Source organism: Choristoneura fumiferana, chromosome 20 (assembly GCF_025370935.1).
Source record: "Choristoneura fumiferana chromosome 20, NRCan_CFum_1, whole genome shotgun sequence".
Taxonomy (NCBI): Eukaryota; Metazoa; Arthropoda; class Insecta; order Lepidoptera; family Tortricidae; genus Choristoneura; species Choristoneura fumiferana.
In genome coordinates this window covers 9,274,984-9,292,507 of record NC_133491.1, presented here as the reverse complement: position 1 = coordinate 9,292,507, position 17,524 = coordinate 9,274,984, and the positions used below count along the sequence as shown (strand labels likewise).

Below are 17,524 nucleotides of genomic sequence, written 5' to 3'. Positions count from 1 at the left end.
ATAATCTACTTAATATTAATCGGATTGGCCAACCGTGTCCAAGACTCGTCCTTTTATAATTAATTACTATGGGAATCCTCAAACATAAAATGCCATATATCGTTTTCATTACTTCTGTATTAATTTGAAGTAAACTAATTGGAACATTTATTAGGGAAACAAAATGTTTCTCACTCATCTCAATATGTAGTGATAACCTTCTTTATTTTATTTATGCTTGAAACGCACGTTATCATCTCCTATTTTTATATTGTAATTTTTATCACTGACTGGCCAGACTACAAAAAAAATCATCTGAAAAAAAAAAAATTAAAACTTTTTCTAATTTCTCAGGTTGCAACGAAACTGCAGATGGCAGCAAGATAGTGGCGCGCGTCGCACACAAATTGTGCGCGTGCGGTGGTCTAACGGGCCGGCGATAATCGTCGCACGATAAAAAACGCGGCGCAAGCGCGTAACGACCCATCCACGAGTACGCGATCGGCGTGCGAATTCTCTGTACATTGCACGATCGAGACGGTCACGACACGGGGGTTAGTTGGCAAAACACGCAATGTATTAAAAAAGAAGAGAAGCGCTCGCCGCGCCAGTGGTCGCATAGTCGTGGTCGAGCCATAACGGATTGTACGATGCGCTCCGCCCGTCAACGCCGGCGCCCGCGCCGTCGACTTTATAGTTCAACGAGAGGATGCATTCGTCAAATTGAATATAACCCGTACTCGTCAGTTTTCCAGTGACCTTAACAATTCAATATTCAAGTCGATTTTGTATTACAACTTAATGTCGCCTTTATTCAAGCCGTCATCCAAAGAATTTCACTAATAAATAAATTATTATTAGAGTTATTTAAATAATTCTTAGAGTAGAGCAGGCGTACCTTGAAATTACATTATGTCTAAGTGCCTAATGTAAAGTTAAACAACAATTTAACACTTAGTAATTACACCTTAAAAATTGATAATCGCTAAACTTTATACCTGTGCTTCTATCAAATCTAGGCTACCAGGTCAGGCGACACTTGTTAAGCATGCTAAACAACCCGATACATAATTAGCAAAATTATCACCCATATTCGCTAACCGTACTTTAATGGGAAATCAGGTATTAAACGCGATATCAGTAATATATTCAAAGTCGGAACAGCGCTAATGGTTAGCAAATTGAGGAAGCCGACAAAAGCATATAAAGCTACTCTATAAATATCCTAAATCATAAAAACATCGTTAAAATACCAATAGAGAAAATGGGCTAATATCCTACTCACAAAATGGTTCCATCCGATTCCCATTTAAATAATGTATGTAATACTGAATCAAAGATATTAAGCCATCCTTCTAGTTCGGACGCACAAAGGCTCAGTATAATGAGGATCCGATTTATTAGTTCACTAGCCGTTGCTCGCTACTTCGTCTGTGCCTTGTGAGCACTTAACACGTTCCCGAGGCCTATATAGTTAAATTGATTCATTAGTTAACAAACAAGCACGTTATCAAATCTTTCATTTTTATAAAATTCATACATACATAATTATATTACAAATATGTCCATCCATTTTAGCGTGAAGAAGTAGCAAACACACACTACACACGCACTAAATCCATACTAACATTATAAATGCGAGTGTGTGTTTGTATGTTTGTCCGTCTTTCACGTTGAAACGGAGCGACGGATCGACGTGATTTTTGGCATAGAGATAGTTTATGGGCCAGAGAGTGACATAGGCTACTTTTTATCCGGGAACAATGCACAGTTCCCGAGGGAGCAGCGCGCGATAACCGAATTCCACGCGGGCGAAGCCGCGGGCAAAAAACTTTTTATAATATTAGTAGAATTTCTACTACATACTCTGTATAATCTGGCTGAAACAAATAAAATATGTACATATTTTGGGGATCAAAAAGGTACTATTATGGGGAGGGGAGATGGGGTGAGGCGTTTTCAGGGGGTTGTGCTATATATAAATAGAAGTACCAGGAAATTATTAAAACAAAATTGATTTGCTAGAATTAGGTTGTTTTATCTGAGCCGGAAAATGAGGGATGTTTCAAGTTTGAACCCATTTCTGTCTTTTATTTTAATGAAACCCGCTATTTCTGGACTGATAAGGGTTTTATATTAATTTAACCTCGTTTTTAAATGTTTATCCGGGAGATTTGTTTAAACAAATTGCCTTGGTGTCAAAAATGTCCCGTTTCAAATTGAACACATGCAATATTCTTATTTTCTCTTACATACTTACCACCAGATCATAAATACTTTACGACAAAGTGCCATTCATATATTGCCAGTAGCACAGTCAGATAGTATGGAAAGATATAACCGTCAACATGACATTTTAATAACACTAAAAACGCTACTTCCGCAAATAAAATGAATAAAATTTCAAGTATGATGGTGATACTAAGTTAATAACGTATATTTTGAATTATTATACCTACCTGTAATATTCATAATAGCGGCAAATTGTAGCTTTATTTAAGTTAAAGTCGAGTTTTAGAAGTAAGAGTGCATTGCATAAAATTTGACTAAGTTAATTGTAACTATTGAGGTATAGATATAGACAACAGGTAGGTGTGTGTGTGTGTGTGTGTGTGTGTGTGTGTGTGTGTGTGTGTGTGTGTGTGTGTCTGTATGTAACATTAATAAAAAGAAGCCATGAAATTTTCTACTACGATCTAATTTTAAATTGAGTAGATCGTATTTTAACGATAACCATAAAGCCCAGGCTAATAAATGTGTTAACAGCAAACGGTTTAACCTCGACTCTGAGCATCGGATTAGGTAACCTTTACTTACCAGGATTGACCCGAGCCTAGTTTCAAATAAGTACTTAATGGTTCATATTAACCGCGTTAATTTTTCCATGCAGGTCATGTTAAAATGCTGCTGCTACTTTATTTGTAATTGTAAGCCCTTTATTGTACAAATTGAAGAAGAATGACTACGCAATTCACAAACGTTGGGACACATGTACCAATACGTATCTCTTTTACCGTTAAGGATCCACAAAGAGTGAGTTTAAAAGTCCAGAGATACTAGAAGCTTCTATACAATACTAAACATAAAAAATAAACTTAAATAGGTACATACAAATAAACATAAACATAATAAAGACAATGCATAAGAACATAATAAACAAAGGAGTGTTCACAAATTTTAAGGTGCGAGTCACATTTTTCTCAAGCCTATTTATTTCCTGCTTCGCCATAAGTGTTGTATAGAACGGCCAGTCAACTCCAGTGCACCAGCACGAAACACATAACAGCTCTAAGTAAATACTCTAACACATAAATTTTAAATCGTCTTATGTACCAATAGCCACTTAAGCTCACAAAGAAAATAAGTATTTTATGCTAACCATTAACCTCAAGTTTTCCATGGTCAAGACCACAGAATTTGAAGACATGGCGTTATTAAAATTAGATGACGGCGGTCGTAAACGCATAAAGAGCCCTTTATGAGACGCGCCGTCTCTTTGATTGATGCTGGGGAGAGTCCAGATCCCATTAGGGATTTTTAGAATCCCATGGATCCATTTAAAACAGAACGAACGCAGCAAGATCTCAGTGTGCGTGGTGCAAATGGACTTTTTAACAATATATACTGAGCGGCAAAAAATCTGGCCCTCAAATTTACGCAGAGTCGGTAATTTTGTATGAAGAGTGGGCCAAATTTTGTGCCGCTGAGTATATTTTATTTGTAAGCAACAAAATATTTTATGAAATGTACGTAGTTGAACACGTCAGAAACCAATTGTATATAGATTTACCCACGTAGCTGTTGCCTATCAATCAACTGTCAAATTTATTGTTATGCCAGGACAGCCACTGCTTTCTTGTCAGACGCCTCCGAAGTCGGACTATTGAAAATACAGTGAATTTACCCTGCTCTAGATTTTATTACATTTGAAAACGGGTCTTCACACTCCAAATGACCAATTTGTAATGAGGCTATCTCGGACTGAAGAATATATTTCTGCGGTCTACATTTTATGGCTTTTTAAAGCGTTCTTCACACTCTTAATGACTATTTTATAATGAGGTCACATTTGACCACTTCCTTTTAGTATTTTGATACGCTGACCGCGACGAAGTGGTATCGTTTTGGAATCACGACGCGCGATGAAAGCCGAATGGAAAAGCTTAATGATCGGGGTCATTTTATACGACAATTATACGTATTGGCCTTTTATGCACTAGAAAAAAAACTTCATGACTAGTGCGTAGAATATTTTTCACGAAACAGAGGAAGAAAACGAGCAATTGGATCACCTAAAAGAAGTGAGCATTGCTGCCGTAAATAACAGCAATATTAGTTTAAGTTAAATAATTCATTTAATATTTTTATATTATATGAATACTACCTTTTTTACTGACTATAGTTTTGCTGACTGCACTTGCATTGTCATTCAAACTACAGTTCCGTACCGCACCAAATTTCCGTCCTGCGGAGACGATCCTGCCGGACCAATAAAATTTTGCAACCATATTAACATAGTATGCTTTGTATTTACTGTCACCTTATCTACAGCTTATCTTATCTACATTTCAGCTCAATCGAATACCAGAAAATGTTCGAAAAATGGTTTGCAAGTTTTGTAACTACAACTTACGAACTTACAAGTTAAATAAAAGCTTGTAAAAGGAGAATTGCAGATGGTTAACGCGAAAGGCTTATTATAACAACTATTTACTTGTTTGGCCGCAGAAAATTCTGAAAAAAAAAAGATATTTTGGCTAAACGTCAAGTAGTTCAGCTAACCTTTTGCAGCAGCTTTAAACTCTACGGGCCACGGAGCCTGATATACTGTAAGCGTATTTTACTTGTAGTTAATCTTCAACCAAATACCATGCTCGAATGTAGGTTAGAAATGTGAATAAAAATCCGCCCCTAATCGTATGTTAACTCCAGGTCCCGGGGCGGTCGTAAACGGGTAGTTTATCATGTCGTGATATTTTTTCGGCGGAATCAGGCAATGCGGCAGTAATATCTGTTTATTTGCGTATTAAATTCGCGATGACACGCAATGCATAACCTTGTGTCCAAGTTAACTAGTCAGACAGTTCGAATTAATTCATGTTTCTAATTATTTTCGGTATTACTCTCGATTTACTTTTTTACCGCTTGCTTTACTTATCTTAAAAAAGATCTACCAATTAGAAGGTTAGACTGTAACATAATTTTTACTGGAATTACTTTCAAATAACACGATATACCTACCTACGACAAGTAGCAAAAAGATCACATATGTACCTAAAAGGCAGCATATTAGAAAAAAATCAAAAATGAGGACAGGGATAATCTCATGTCAGTGTACAGTCGAGTTCATAAACTTGTGAGCAAAAATTGGATCAAAAATATCTGAACACGACTCTATTGTCACTGAAGCGTGTTCAGATATTTTTGATCAAATTTATGCTCACAAGTTTATGAACTCGACTGAACGAGAATTAAGACTTTAATTTCTGAAAAAAATATTAATAATCACAGGCTTTAGAGGAAGAGGTTGCGTGCCTCTCAGAAAAATATGCTTTTACATCAGCAATAGACAAGCACGATGGCTTTTAACTGTTGTTTATATTTAACCCTGTCTAATACGAATCCTTGAACTCGCATCGGAACCTTAATAACGGTCATTAAATAATCATACCAAGTTCAATGCACGCTTACAGGGTAAGTACAAATGACGAGGAAAAATAACTCGTGACTCATTTGGGAAACAATAACTCAGAAACCAACTTACCTACTAAGACCAGATACAGCTTAGTTGCACAAAAAATCGCAACAAACGTGTCGACGTGTGATAGAAGCCTTGTACCGACTTTTTCCGATACGTTGATTATCGATATAATGCGGCCGTACGGCTCAATCGAGTTTTTGCATCGATTACGTCGCGCTCTGAACACAAGTCGTGGTTAGAGATGTCGTCTTTTGGCAAAAAATGGTCCGTTTATCCGCCGTATGCATGTTGTGTCGACATAGAAACAGACGTTGACACAAAATGTAGTACGAGCTCTACTGTGGCGGCTACTTCTAATATTATCTATTAACAAATGTTAGTACCTAAATTCAAATCAGAATAAACTTGTAAAACCCATATGACTTACAGTAAAAAAGTTACTTCACCTACGCCCCAGACTTGCGTACATAGGTATATTAGCATAGATCCGACTGATCGAACATGTGTGTGAGGCAACTGTTTGAAGATCAAAATAAAGCCAAAAAACAGAACGGCGATCTTAGTTAAGAAAGTAAAAGGAGAAATTTTAAGAGTCCTATTTAAAGGGTAGCTATAGTATAAAATAAATTAACGGAACGAATTTATATTTCATAAATTATAACAGCAGTATAAAATGCCTCACGATACTTACTTAAATACTAACGAGCGGCATTTATAGTTAAAAAAATAAGCATTGTTCGACGACCTGTTTACTCGAACACTAGTAAAATTAAACTATTAGCGGCACTTAGTAACGTGAGTGCACTTAGCGGCCGCGGAACGCAAGGTGTGAAAGTTGTTCACAATTTTTAAACTCTTCTACTTTCTAGAGATCCGTACCTACCTAAAGGGCACCACCACAGTTGAACTATCTTACAGTTTGGAAATAATAAATAAATATCACGGGACACCTTTTTTACACCAATTGGCCTAGTCTCAAAGAAAGTCAAGCTTATGTTATGGGTGCTAGACAACGGATAAACATAGGTACGTACTTAAATGGATAGATCCATACTTAAATACATATTTATTAGACATCCAAGAATCGAAAGCAAACATTGACTTTTTCATACAAATATCTGCCCCGGTCGAGGATTGAACTCGGGATCTCAAGTTTCGTAATCAAGTCATCTAACCATTGGGCTATCCGGTCGTCCGAAATCGCGCTTGGACGACTGTACCTACGTCTGTCGTTAGGATATATCTTTGAACTACACGTGAAATTTTCACAGTGTGTACTAAGAACCAAAAATTTAAAATAAATTGCCAATTGTACGGCGCTAAAAAAAAAATATTTTCCTTTTTTCATCAACTCTTAATATTCACCGAGGTGTAAGTGCCAATAAAATTAATCAACACACGTTGAGACAGTGAATCCCGATCAAAATTAGTAATATCCAATCAGAAACCGCGGAAGTTTAATCATCATTTATTGTAATTGTGTTATCAAGTTGTGATTCGGTTGCTTTGGTAACAAAATTACTGTCGAGCCTAATTGAACAAACATCTATCATCCCGGTCGCACATACTCGTAGCTCAGGGAATTTGACGTCGAAGTTCCGACAAGTTAATATACGCACCCGAACTTAGTACCTAAGTATAACATCTTATGTAGGTAAATAAAACAAGTTGCAAAACCGCGTAAACATTTCTGTACAATCTAAGTACTTTGAAAGGCTTTCACGCTTATCGTCGATGTAAGTAATTATAATAAATTAAATACCTATTCGAATTAAGATTAACAACAAAGCGTGCTACAACAGCTTCGAGAGTAACATCCGGTTTGCAGAAGCTATTACTGCACTATTAACGCAGACAACACTTAGTGCTGCCATAAATTTACTTACGATTATGCTTCCCAACCCTTTAAGACCTCCCTTACAATCATATTACCCTACTAGTGCTGTAAAATGAAGAAATAACCGGCACCTATAACTTATACTAACAAAATTTCCATGTTTCTCATTGGCAGCATATTGCTTCTACAAAAGTATCAGGTTCTAACAATATTTTTTGATACAAGCTTTCCGTTGATTGTATTTTATTGTTGACAGTTCTTGTATTGCATTACAAATAACTTTTTTTTTTTACTTAAAACTGACCTTGTTTGACCTCTATCTCACCTGATGTTAAGTGCAGATGAGGCCAAATGTGTACATACATATCCGTACCAAATTTCAAGCAATTCCGATGTCTAGAAAAGGGTGAAACTCGACGGTAAATAAAACTTATGCCTACCTCACATAAATAAAGCATATAGGTACAACGTTTCGTATCAATATGTAAATCTTATGTTACTTACTTATTGTAAGAATTTTGTCGTTATAATATAAAAGTGCGTTTGAATGACGTAATATTTTTAGTATCGCTGTGGATCTACAAACATGCGATGCATGGCAACCGTCTTATTAAAACTGCTTAAGAGGGCGTTCGCCGTCAATAGATTTTCTGCTCCATTTTTCTACGCTGACGGACAGGCAATCAAAGCTGTTCGGGGTCAGTGGGTTATCAAGGTCAGGACTAGTTTTATTATAGTGATAGAAGAAAGGACGTCGAGGCGTCGGCGTCGTGCGTCTGTCTGTCCGAGTAATCGTCGACTTCCTATGGTATGCTAATGTGTGAGGCCGGCACGCGAGCCCCGTCGGCCGTCCCGCCTATGGCCTATGCCTGTGGACCGTGTCCTTGTGATAATTTTAGATCTGTTATAAAACGCCTGTTTAGGGGTGAATTTGGAAAAGGTGTTCCAAAAATGAGTGGAGTTAAAAAATTTGGACATCTTAACATCGTCAGGTGGGCTTGCGCAGACTAGGGTTAGCTAAGTTAGCTAAGTAACTCCGGATTAACTGCTAACCCAGGGCTAAGTAGTGTCAAATTGTATGAAACTGTCACCCCTGCCTGAGCCCTGGTTAACAATAGGTTTTAACCCTAGCCCGTACAAGCGGCCCTAATATGGTTTTTTTTGTCAGAAGTTGGCTACGGCTACGACATTGCCAACATTTCTAAGACAACACTTTTTTCCTTTACCTATCGACGTTCTTTAGTCAAAACTTGCAACCGCATAGAAATAACTGATTGAGTTTACTGAACGCTTTGTTCTTACAATTTTCGTTGACCGCTAATGCCCCCTTTAATAGTAATTAACGGTCACAAAACTCATTCATCATATCGAAATGCCGTTTCATTTTTGTAGTTTTTTTTTCAAAGCCAAATAAGTAAGGAACGAGCAGTATGCATGAACTAAGAGTAATTTTGTCTTGCAAAAAAGAGTCACAACCAATTACAATCTTTTTGTTTAATTTGTAATGTTTGTTTGTTCTGGTCAAAATCATCGGGTGATACAACTCTATTGTTAACGGCGTAGAAGCGTGTTCAGATATTTTTGATCAAACTTTTGCTCACAATTTAATGAACTCGACTGTACAAGACCCTAAGGCGATTTTAATGGAACAAACACGGCTAGGTTACGCTGTTCTGACTTGGAGTTCCAATGCCTAGCTTTCGGCTCCATCATCAGATCAGCTCGATGATAATATATATCTTAACTACAATACAATATCCAAGCTAGCTAGCTAGTTATGTCAACCCCACAATAAGAAGTGATTGAATTTTTTGTTTTTAGATTCCATTACAAACTTAGTTAAATTAAAAGGTCTATTTAATAAAAGCGTTTAAAAAAAGTTATAGACATTGAATTTTTATGAACTAAACCACACAGCACCAGAAAATCCTTTTTAAACATAATCTACGTCTTTTGAAAAGGCAATTACCTTTTATTTTCTAACTCTAAGCATTCTGTTTGTGCCAGAATTTTATTCGAAAGCACTTCGTACAGCCTTTTATTACACGGCGAGTGCATGATTCGCAAATTTCACTTCATGCATGTTTTTCGCGGCTGGCTTGAATAATTAAATTCTTCAGGCTGAATAAGCTAGAAGCTTGAGCCTGCTCTTTTAAAAAACACCGCCCTTGCTAAAAAAGCTCGTCATAGGCATCGTTTTATTTAGAATCGCTTATTATGTCGAAGAGAAAAGAAAATAAAGTTTCCTAGCTATTTTAATTTGTCTAAATAATTATTCTCCTGAGCCAAATTTACGCAGTTTGGGGTCATTTTATATGGTTATTGACAAAAACAGACAGACATACAAATTACTTAAGATTATCAGACTTTTCTTACTGGTTGTGCTATAACAGACATCATAGCTACCAAATTGAAAGTTTTTAGAACACACATTGTAGGTTTTTTTAAAAACTGTTTCTTTTGATTGTGTAGACTTAGAAGTTTTTTTTTACTGCTCCAAGGGGTAGCAGACCTGTGTACATACGAGTATTTGATATTTATTTCAGTTTGATACCTCCTCGCGTTCCTAAAAAAATGTCTTGACAGAGAGATGGACGGACAACATATAGACGAACAAATAGCGGTCAAACTTATAACACCCCTCTTTTTGCGTCGGGGGTTAAAAAATTGTTACCAAAACCCTACAAAGAACGCAAATATCAAGTTTATCTTATCGGTGTTGAAGAAATCGTTGTACCTATATGTATACAAGAAAAAAATTACATCTGAATATTACTCCTCCTCCTCCTCTTCCTTTTTCGAAGGAAATTAATAAGAAAGCATAATAGTTACAAGGCAAAAAAAAGGTAGTATTATAAATACCGCAACAACCAAAGATCTTTAGGATTAAGAAGAACGCGTAGATTATGGCAAAAAGATACGAAGAAAAGGGCTAAGTACTCATTAGTGAACTACATCCGCTGTAAGGGTAAACTACAACGAAATGTAGCCTCGACATAATTTGAGAAACGAGGCCGACACTTCGGAAATGAATGGTAATAAATTCTATAGAAAATGCTAAGTTGTACCGCTTGGCGTAATGCAAAAATATTTATTGCCTTTTAAGTAGGCACAATGTACATCGTGTTTTTGATAGTATAATTACTTATTAAAAATTACTGAAACACTCACATGTAGTTGTTTATGGATATAAATTAAAAAAACCGACAACATGTTAAAATATCCCATGTTTGGTATTTTGAAAGTATTTTCAGGATTCAGATTTAAATACATATTTTGAAGTGGCATGTCTTAAAGTAACAAAAAAAAATTATGACACAAATTATACATCGAGCGAGATCTAATAAAATGCAGATTATAAAGATTAATCTAACTCCATATAATATAATTAGATATTAGTTGCAACATGTTGTTGAAGTTTTTATCTCGTAGACACTGTAACATCATGTTGTTTCGTTCATTTAATCCTTGGCGTGAACTTTGACATTTTACTTCTTGAAAAAAAACTTGCTAACGACGCTCTGTGTTAAAATAGTTACAGGGTGATTTTGTTACTCAGCTTGTGGTCGCTGAAACCACTGAAAGCTCTCCGGTGTAGGTAAGCTCATGACCGCATTACGCCGTCTGAGAGTTCAACGCACTACGTAAGTTTTTCTTTTCACGAAAAAACCAGACATTTCAGGTTCAGTTCTTTGTGGGTTAATGGTTTCAGTTCAAGACGTGGACACTTATTTAAATAAATAATGACGTTAGATTAGACAGATTAGGAATAATTTATAACTACATTGTGCTGAAATACAGAACCTTCTATTTCTCGACAATCCATAAAATAAATAAATGAGATTGTGTAAAATTTTTCGTTAGTCATAATTTATTAATAAAAGTAAAAAAAATGTGTTTACAGATTTATAACATTGCAATTTGAAAGTTAACTTTACCGAGTAGTTTTTTATTTTATTTATATGATTAGAAATAAATTTGGGGTTTACTGATAAATTTTTCAGTTTTAATCAAGTAAAAATATGTATGTACAACCCTATTTTCAGCCCTCCCTATTTAAAAACAAAGCCGCAACATCGCCCACTTGCTCGTTTGCCATCCAGTCGAATAAAAAAAAAACCGTCCCGAAAACCTAAGCACACATCATAAACCACCAACCGCATCCCTCCAACCCCTGACCTTTCCCAAATCAGGGTCCAAATCTCAAAAATCTCACCTATTCTTTCCATGGCCGATCTTGTACAGCTCGACGTGCTTGAACTGGGCGTAGGTGGCCATCGTAGGGGGTTAGAACACGAAGGGGTTAAACACGAGATACACTGAGTGAGTACCGGCGGAGGACCGTGAGCGTGCGTTTGCTGCGGAGGTCGTCAGCTGACTGAACGCGCGCGGGCAGTACCCTTGCTTAAGTCGATGCTGCACCCTCCGCGCGCGCGTCAAAAGCGGCGCATGCGCTTCCGCACCGGCTTAGGGTTCCGTACAGTCGCGTTCGTAAATTAAGAAGTACTACAAACTTTTTTACCTCGCTCCAAAGCTACAACAACTTTAAAGGCTGTTATTTATTGTATGCGCCTTCGCAAAGCAACTCCTGAATAAAATATAATATAATAAAATAAAATAAAAGTTGTGTTAAAAATAAATTCGGTATATTTCAGCAGATAGTTGAGTTCAGCCGAGCGGCTGAACACCACTGGTAATTTTAGCAACTGAACTTTTAATTCAAAATGTAATCATGTCTTTGACTACAGAATAGGTACTACAAGATTTATTTTATTTTTATTTTCAAGGCTTATTTACTTTAGGAAAAAAAGCAACACGAGGAAACCATTTTTCTATGTATGAATTTTTTAAATTGCATTTGCCCATAATTAAAGGTTTTCACTGCATAAAAAAATTGTGCGTAATTACAAATATGGACCTATGCTGAAAATTAAAGGTAAAATAGGTACATATATTATAATGCCTTGCTATATTTAAATCCATCAAGTCACGAATTTAAGTAGGTACAGAACCCTCATTGCTCAAGTTGAAGTCGAATCCGATAATATTTTTAATTTAATTTAGCTCTACCTAGCACCTGTGGCGGTATTGTCTACTGGGCGCCCGAGATCGCATTCACCATCTCTTTCTACCCTGATCCTAAACAGTGTGACAGAAAGAAGTGGTGAAAACGATTGTGATTCCAAATGTGTTAGACCAGAAAACTTCATACCATCGGCCAGACGACCGGTGCTGACTGGCACGCTACGACGGAGAGCCGAGGTGTACTGAATGATCTATGACAGCTTCATATAAGCCAGTGACAGGTAAAGAGTTTTAATTTAAATTTAAAAAGAGATAAATCTATTATTTCGAACAAATAAAAAATAATTATGGAAAATTTGTTGCAATCGCATATGAAATTAGGACAAATGTAGACACCCAGTTCATATCTTAAATCGGTCATGTCGCAAAATTAAGTACACAACCCTCAGAGCTCCAGTTGAAGTCGTACCCGACAGTATTTTCAGTCTAACTCCAGCACCCGGTGCCGCGGGCATGAAGCCTTATGCTTCACGCCTCCGACCAGACGAGCGGCGATGACTGACGCGTTACGACTTACGACGAAGAGCTGAGGCCTACCGAATGACCTATGACAGCTTCGTAAAAACCAGTGACAGGAAGAGTTTGATGGTAGGTAATAGTTTAAAAAAAACTTGAAACAAATTTATTTTAATTTACTACTTTCAGAAATAAATCTTTATAACAAATCAAAATTATAGCAAATTTGTTGCAATTGCATATAAAATTAGGAGAAATATAGTAAACGAGTTTATATTTAACAAAACAAAAGAGAACAAAGGCGAACTTATCCCTAAAAGGGATCATCATATTATGCCTTAAAATTATCCCAAAATTAAGTACGGAACCCCCAGAGCCCCAGTTGAAGTCGTATTCGAAAGTATTTTTAGTCTAACTCCAGCACCTGGTCCCGCGGGCATGAAACCATATGCTTCACGCCTTAGCCCAGACGAGCGGCGCTGACTGACAAGTTACGACGGAGAGCTGAGGCGCACTGAATGATCTGTGACAGCTTAGTAAAAGCCAGTGACAGGTAAAGAGTTCCAAAGAGATAGTAAAAAAATATGGGAACTAATTTCTTTAATGTAACTTTATTAGATTTCTTACAAGGTTCGATAATAATAAATAGTAACCATAGTACTTAATTGTTCGTGATGACTAACTTTCAAACCGCTATAACTCATAAACTTGCTTAGGTTACTAGACACGTTCTTTCCTTGGACCCTTCATTTATTTACATTAGTAGTAATACGTGTACCGGATACTTCTAGGATGTGCTAGTATGACCAATAATTATACTAGCACATCCTAGAAGTATCCGGTAAATGATCCAAGTTTGATCGTACACAGCAAAACAAGTATATTTCAATACACAGCGATAACAGTCGGAGTAAATTAATTCAAGACTGCTACCATTCATTCATCATTCCCACTCCAACGGAAACATTGCAGTGTGAAAACTTTAATTAATTGTCAATTAATTACAGCTTAATTGTTGAACCGAACGTGATTCTGCCAATTTACGCATTAGCAACATTCGTCCCTTTCTGATTGAAGGGTAACGGTGCAGGGGTAAAATACCTAATAACGGGAATTAGGGTAAACCTCAAATTTTTACAGTGCGCAAAAAGCGACTATTAATTATTTTTTCATAGTTTTCAATTTTTTTTATGACATATGAACAATAATATTGAACTATCTGTTGCCCCACGACTCTGGCTGCGGAGAATTCGTTTCCTTTATCGCTATCCCGCGGGAACTATGCAATTTTCCGGGGAAAAACTATCCTATGTCCTTCCCAGGATCTTTGACTATTTCCCTAACAAATTTCATTTAAATCGGTTAAACGATTTATGCATGAAGCCGTCAAAGTCAAAGTCAAAGTCAAAGTCAAAGTCAAAATATCTTTATTCAATTTAGGCTACAACAAGCACTTATGAATGTCAAAAAAAATCTACCACCGGTTCGGAAAAACCCCTGCTGAGAAGAATCCGTAACATCCGTAACAGACATACAGAGTTACTTTCACATTTACTGGCCTACAATTTAAATAAAAAATCTGGGGAAAATCCTTTACAGGGTCGTTGAGTGCTCAGTCAAGCTATTCCAACTATCTACTGAATGAAATATAGGGGATTCAATTGAAGGCAACTTGTATATCTTCTAATAAGAATTAAGACAGGGGTACTAGACTGCTAGATGAGTATATCTAGGAGTCTAGGCGGTCTTTACAAGTAGGTAAACAGGGATGAGCTGGCGTAGTAAATACCTAATTCAAATAATCTTGTATGTTACCATCGAGCACCCAATGCATGTTCATACATGCATGTAGATATACGAAGTGTCTCTACACTCTAAAAAAATCTAAATCCCTAGTAGGGTCCCTTTTCAGAACTGTTTTAATATTGTTAATTATTTGATCAGACGAATATAAAAAAATACATATTTTTTTCAAAGTAACAGTATAGGTAAGTTTCCAAAGTAATAAAATCCGATCCCGAAGTATAGTTACTAAACTCTAACGTGTTGTACCTAAGAGGCTTTCTACATATATTAGAAATACCTGAATCAACACGTTCTATTCAACTTTGTCCAGCCAGAGGGAAGATGTCACGTTGTATATATGTACATACTAACACTCTTTTCCTAACTAGCTGCGAGACAGTTCTTTTAAAACCCCCCATCATCAATCACACCTGCATACAAACGGGATCATTTCTATTTACTTGCACTAAAGTGTCCACTTAAACAGTAAATCGTAAACAACCACTAACGCCGGCACTGAACATTCATCTTGCGCATGCGCAGTCAAACAATCGAGCATCGCCCGCTTTCCTGTTTCAACACTGCACCATTATAACACTGCGTATCCAAAACATCATTATACAGTCAAAAAACAAAACTCCAGTCAAATGCAAGCCCTAACCAGAACCAATTAAAGATCACAAATCGTTTCTGTAACAGCAAAAACTAATGGTGCAGTGGTAAACTCTTCATTTCAGTTAAACTTGGAAGGCGGCCACATAAGTGATAGTACTTCACTTTGGAAATAGGTTTCGACAAATATCTGAAAACGAGACTTTTGACGGTAACTCGCTTACTAAGAAGTTAATAACCTCACTATTCTTGTTTGCTTGAAGCTCACTGCTTTGCCAGAAAAGGTGACTACGGGTTTTGTTTGTCAATGTCAGAAGTGATTATAAAATATAGGAAAAGCAGTTGCTCTTCTTATATTTATCTCTAAACACATTACTCTCTACTTAAACAGCAGCTCCGCTTGTTGCGTAATACAAACTGAACTATGATACTTTTAAAGTTCAAGAAGTTTCCATTTCGTCTTAATAGCCTTTGCCGCGTGCTATCTCGGCACGCCCTCAAAAAGCCATAAACGCGTATGTTCTGTATTTCCCACGCACTTCAGACTTGAGACGTTATCTCTAACGCGTGCTCACGAAGCCTCTTGAGTGTTAATAGTTTATACCAGATTTAGAGTCCGACCAATCTTTCGGTTTCGGTTTCGATTTCGGTCTCGTCAAAAAAATCTGTCAAAATAGGACCCAAATCGAAACTGTGTTTGTGGGCCTTCGTGTGGCTTTCGGAAGCAATTGACGTCATGGAGTGCCTATGCCATCCGTGCATCTGCTAATTTGTCTTAGCTAAGCTGTAATGTCACATTAAATACAATTTGCAGGTGGTAGGACCTTATGCAAGGTCCGCCCGGATTGCTACCACCATCTTACTCGCTAATCCTGCCGTGAAGCAGCAGTGCTTGCACTGTTGTGTTCCGGCGTGGAGAGTAAGGCAGCCGGTGAAATTACTGGCACTTGAGGTATCCCATCATAGGCCTCTAGGTTGGCCACGCATCTGCAATAACCCTGGTGTTGCAGATGTTTATGGGCGGTGGTGATCTCTTACCATCAGGAGACCCACTTGCTCGTTTGCCATCGAGTCGAATAAAAAAAAATAGGAGCTCATTTAGACCAACCAAAGTATCATCATCATCATCATATCAGCTGTAGGACGTAGGGTGTAGGATTTAGCCTATAACTGTGTCTCTCTCTCTCTCTCTCTCTCTCTCTCTCTCTCTCTCTCTCTCTCTCTCTCTGTGTGTGTGTGTTGAACTAAGTTTCGGTTTCAGTCGAAATCGATACCAGTTTCGGACCCTAACCAGGAGGATAGTGCTGCGTGTTAACTTTTTGTAACACTGTCCTGCGAAATGCTCTTCGTTTATGGGTAGAGATTCGCACTGTTGGTAGCTACGTATACCTAGTAGGTACTAGAGAGTTCATCATTGCGATGTGAACCAAGAGCTTATGATTTTTAACCTCCGATGCAAAAAGAGAGTTGTTATAAATTTGAGGGTTTTTATGAGTGTTTTTCTGTTTTTCGTCTATCTGTGGCATAGTATAGTTTTCAAACGAATAGATTTAAATGCGGTTTTTTTTCACGTGAAAGTATTTATTTGCGGTGGTTCTGAGTTATGTTTATATAAAAATCGGTTCTGCCGCCTTTTAGATATTCAATTAAATTTTAATGACCCGATTTTAGTGCAGTCAATCAATTAGATTTCTATGTCACTATGGACCTCTATCATTGTAAATCATTTTAAGAGTCTAATTGCGCTGCCATGCTTATTCTGCATTTTACTATTAACATAGCATTAGCTATTTTTAGTTGACAACGTATTTAACCACAATGAGTCAAAGAACAAGGAAGGAAGACCAAAGTATTAAATCAAAACAAATCCATATTTTGTGACATTGGCCAGAGTGTATAGGTAGTTTATATTAACAAATGTAACTAATAAAAGAATCAATTATCAACTGAATCCTTTTAGCATTAGGTACATTGTGGCACTACATCATCTTAACGCCTTAACTACTGAAGAGATTGTCATGAAATTTTGCATAAGCACTAGTTAAATTACAAGACCAGAATAAATTATA

General features: G+C 36.9%; 1 protein-coding gene across 5 annotated transcripts in view; it reads right to left on the bottom strand.

Moving 5' to 3' along the window:
- LOC141438888 (microtubule-associated protein Jupiter-like) overlaps positions 1 to 17,524 on the bottom strand; it is a 154,201-nt gene that overhangs the window by 61,474 nt on the left and 75,203 nt on the right. The window contains exon 1 of one of the 5 annotated variants that reach the window (XM_074102935.1): positions 11,734 to 11,915. The exons of the other annotated variants lie outside the window; for them this stretch is intronic. Within the exon in view, the coding sequence (XP_073959036.1) occupies positions 11,734 to 11,795 (62 nt within the window). The 5' untranslated portion in view covers positions 11,796 to 11,915. Of the gene's footprint in view, positions 1 to 11,733; positions 11,916 to 17,524 lie in introns of those variants that run through there. 5 annotated transcript variants of the gene reach the window in all.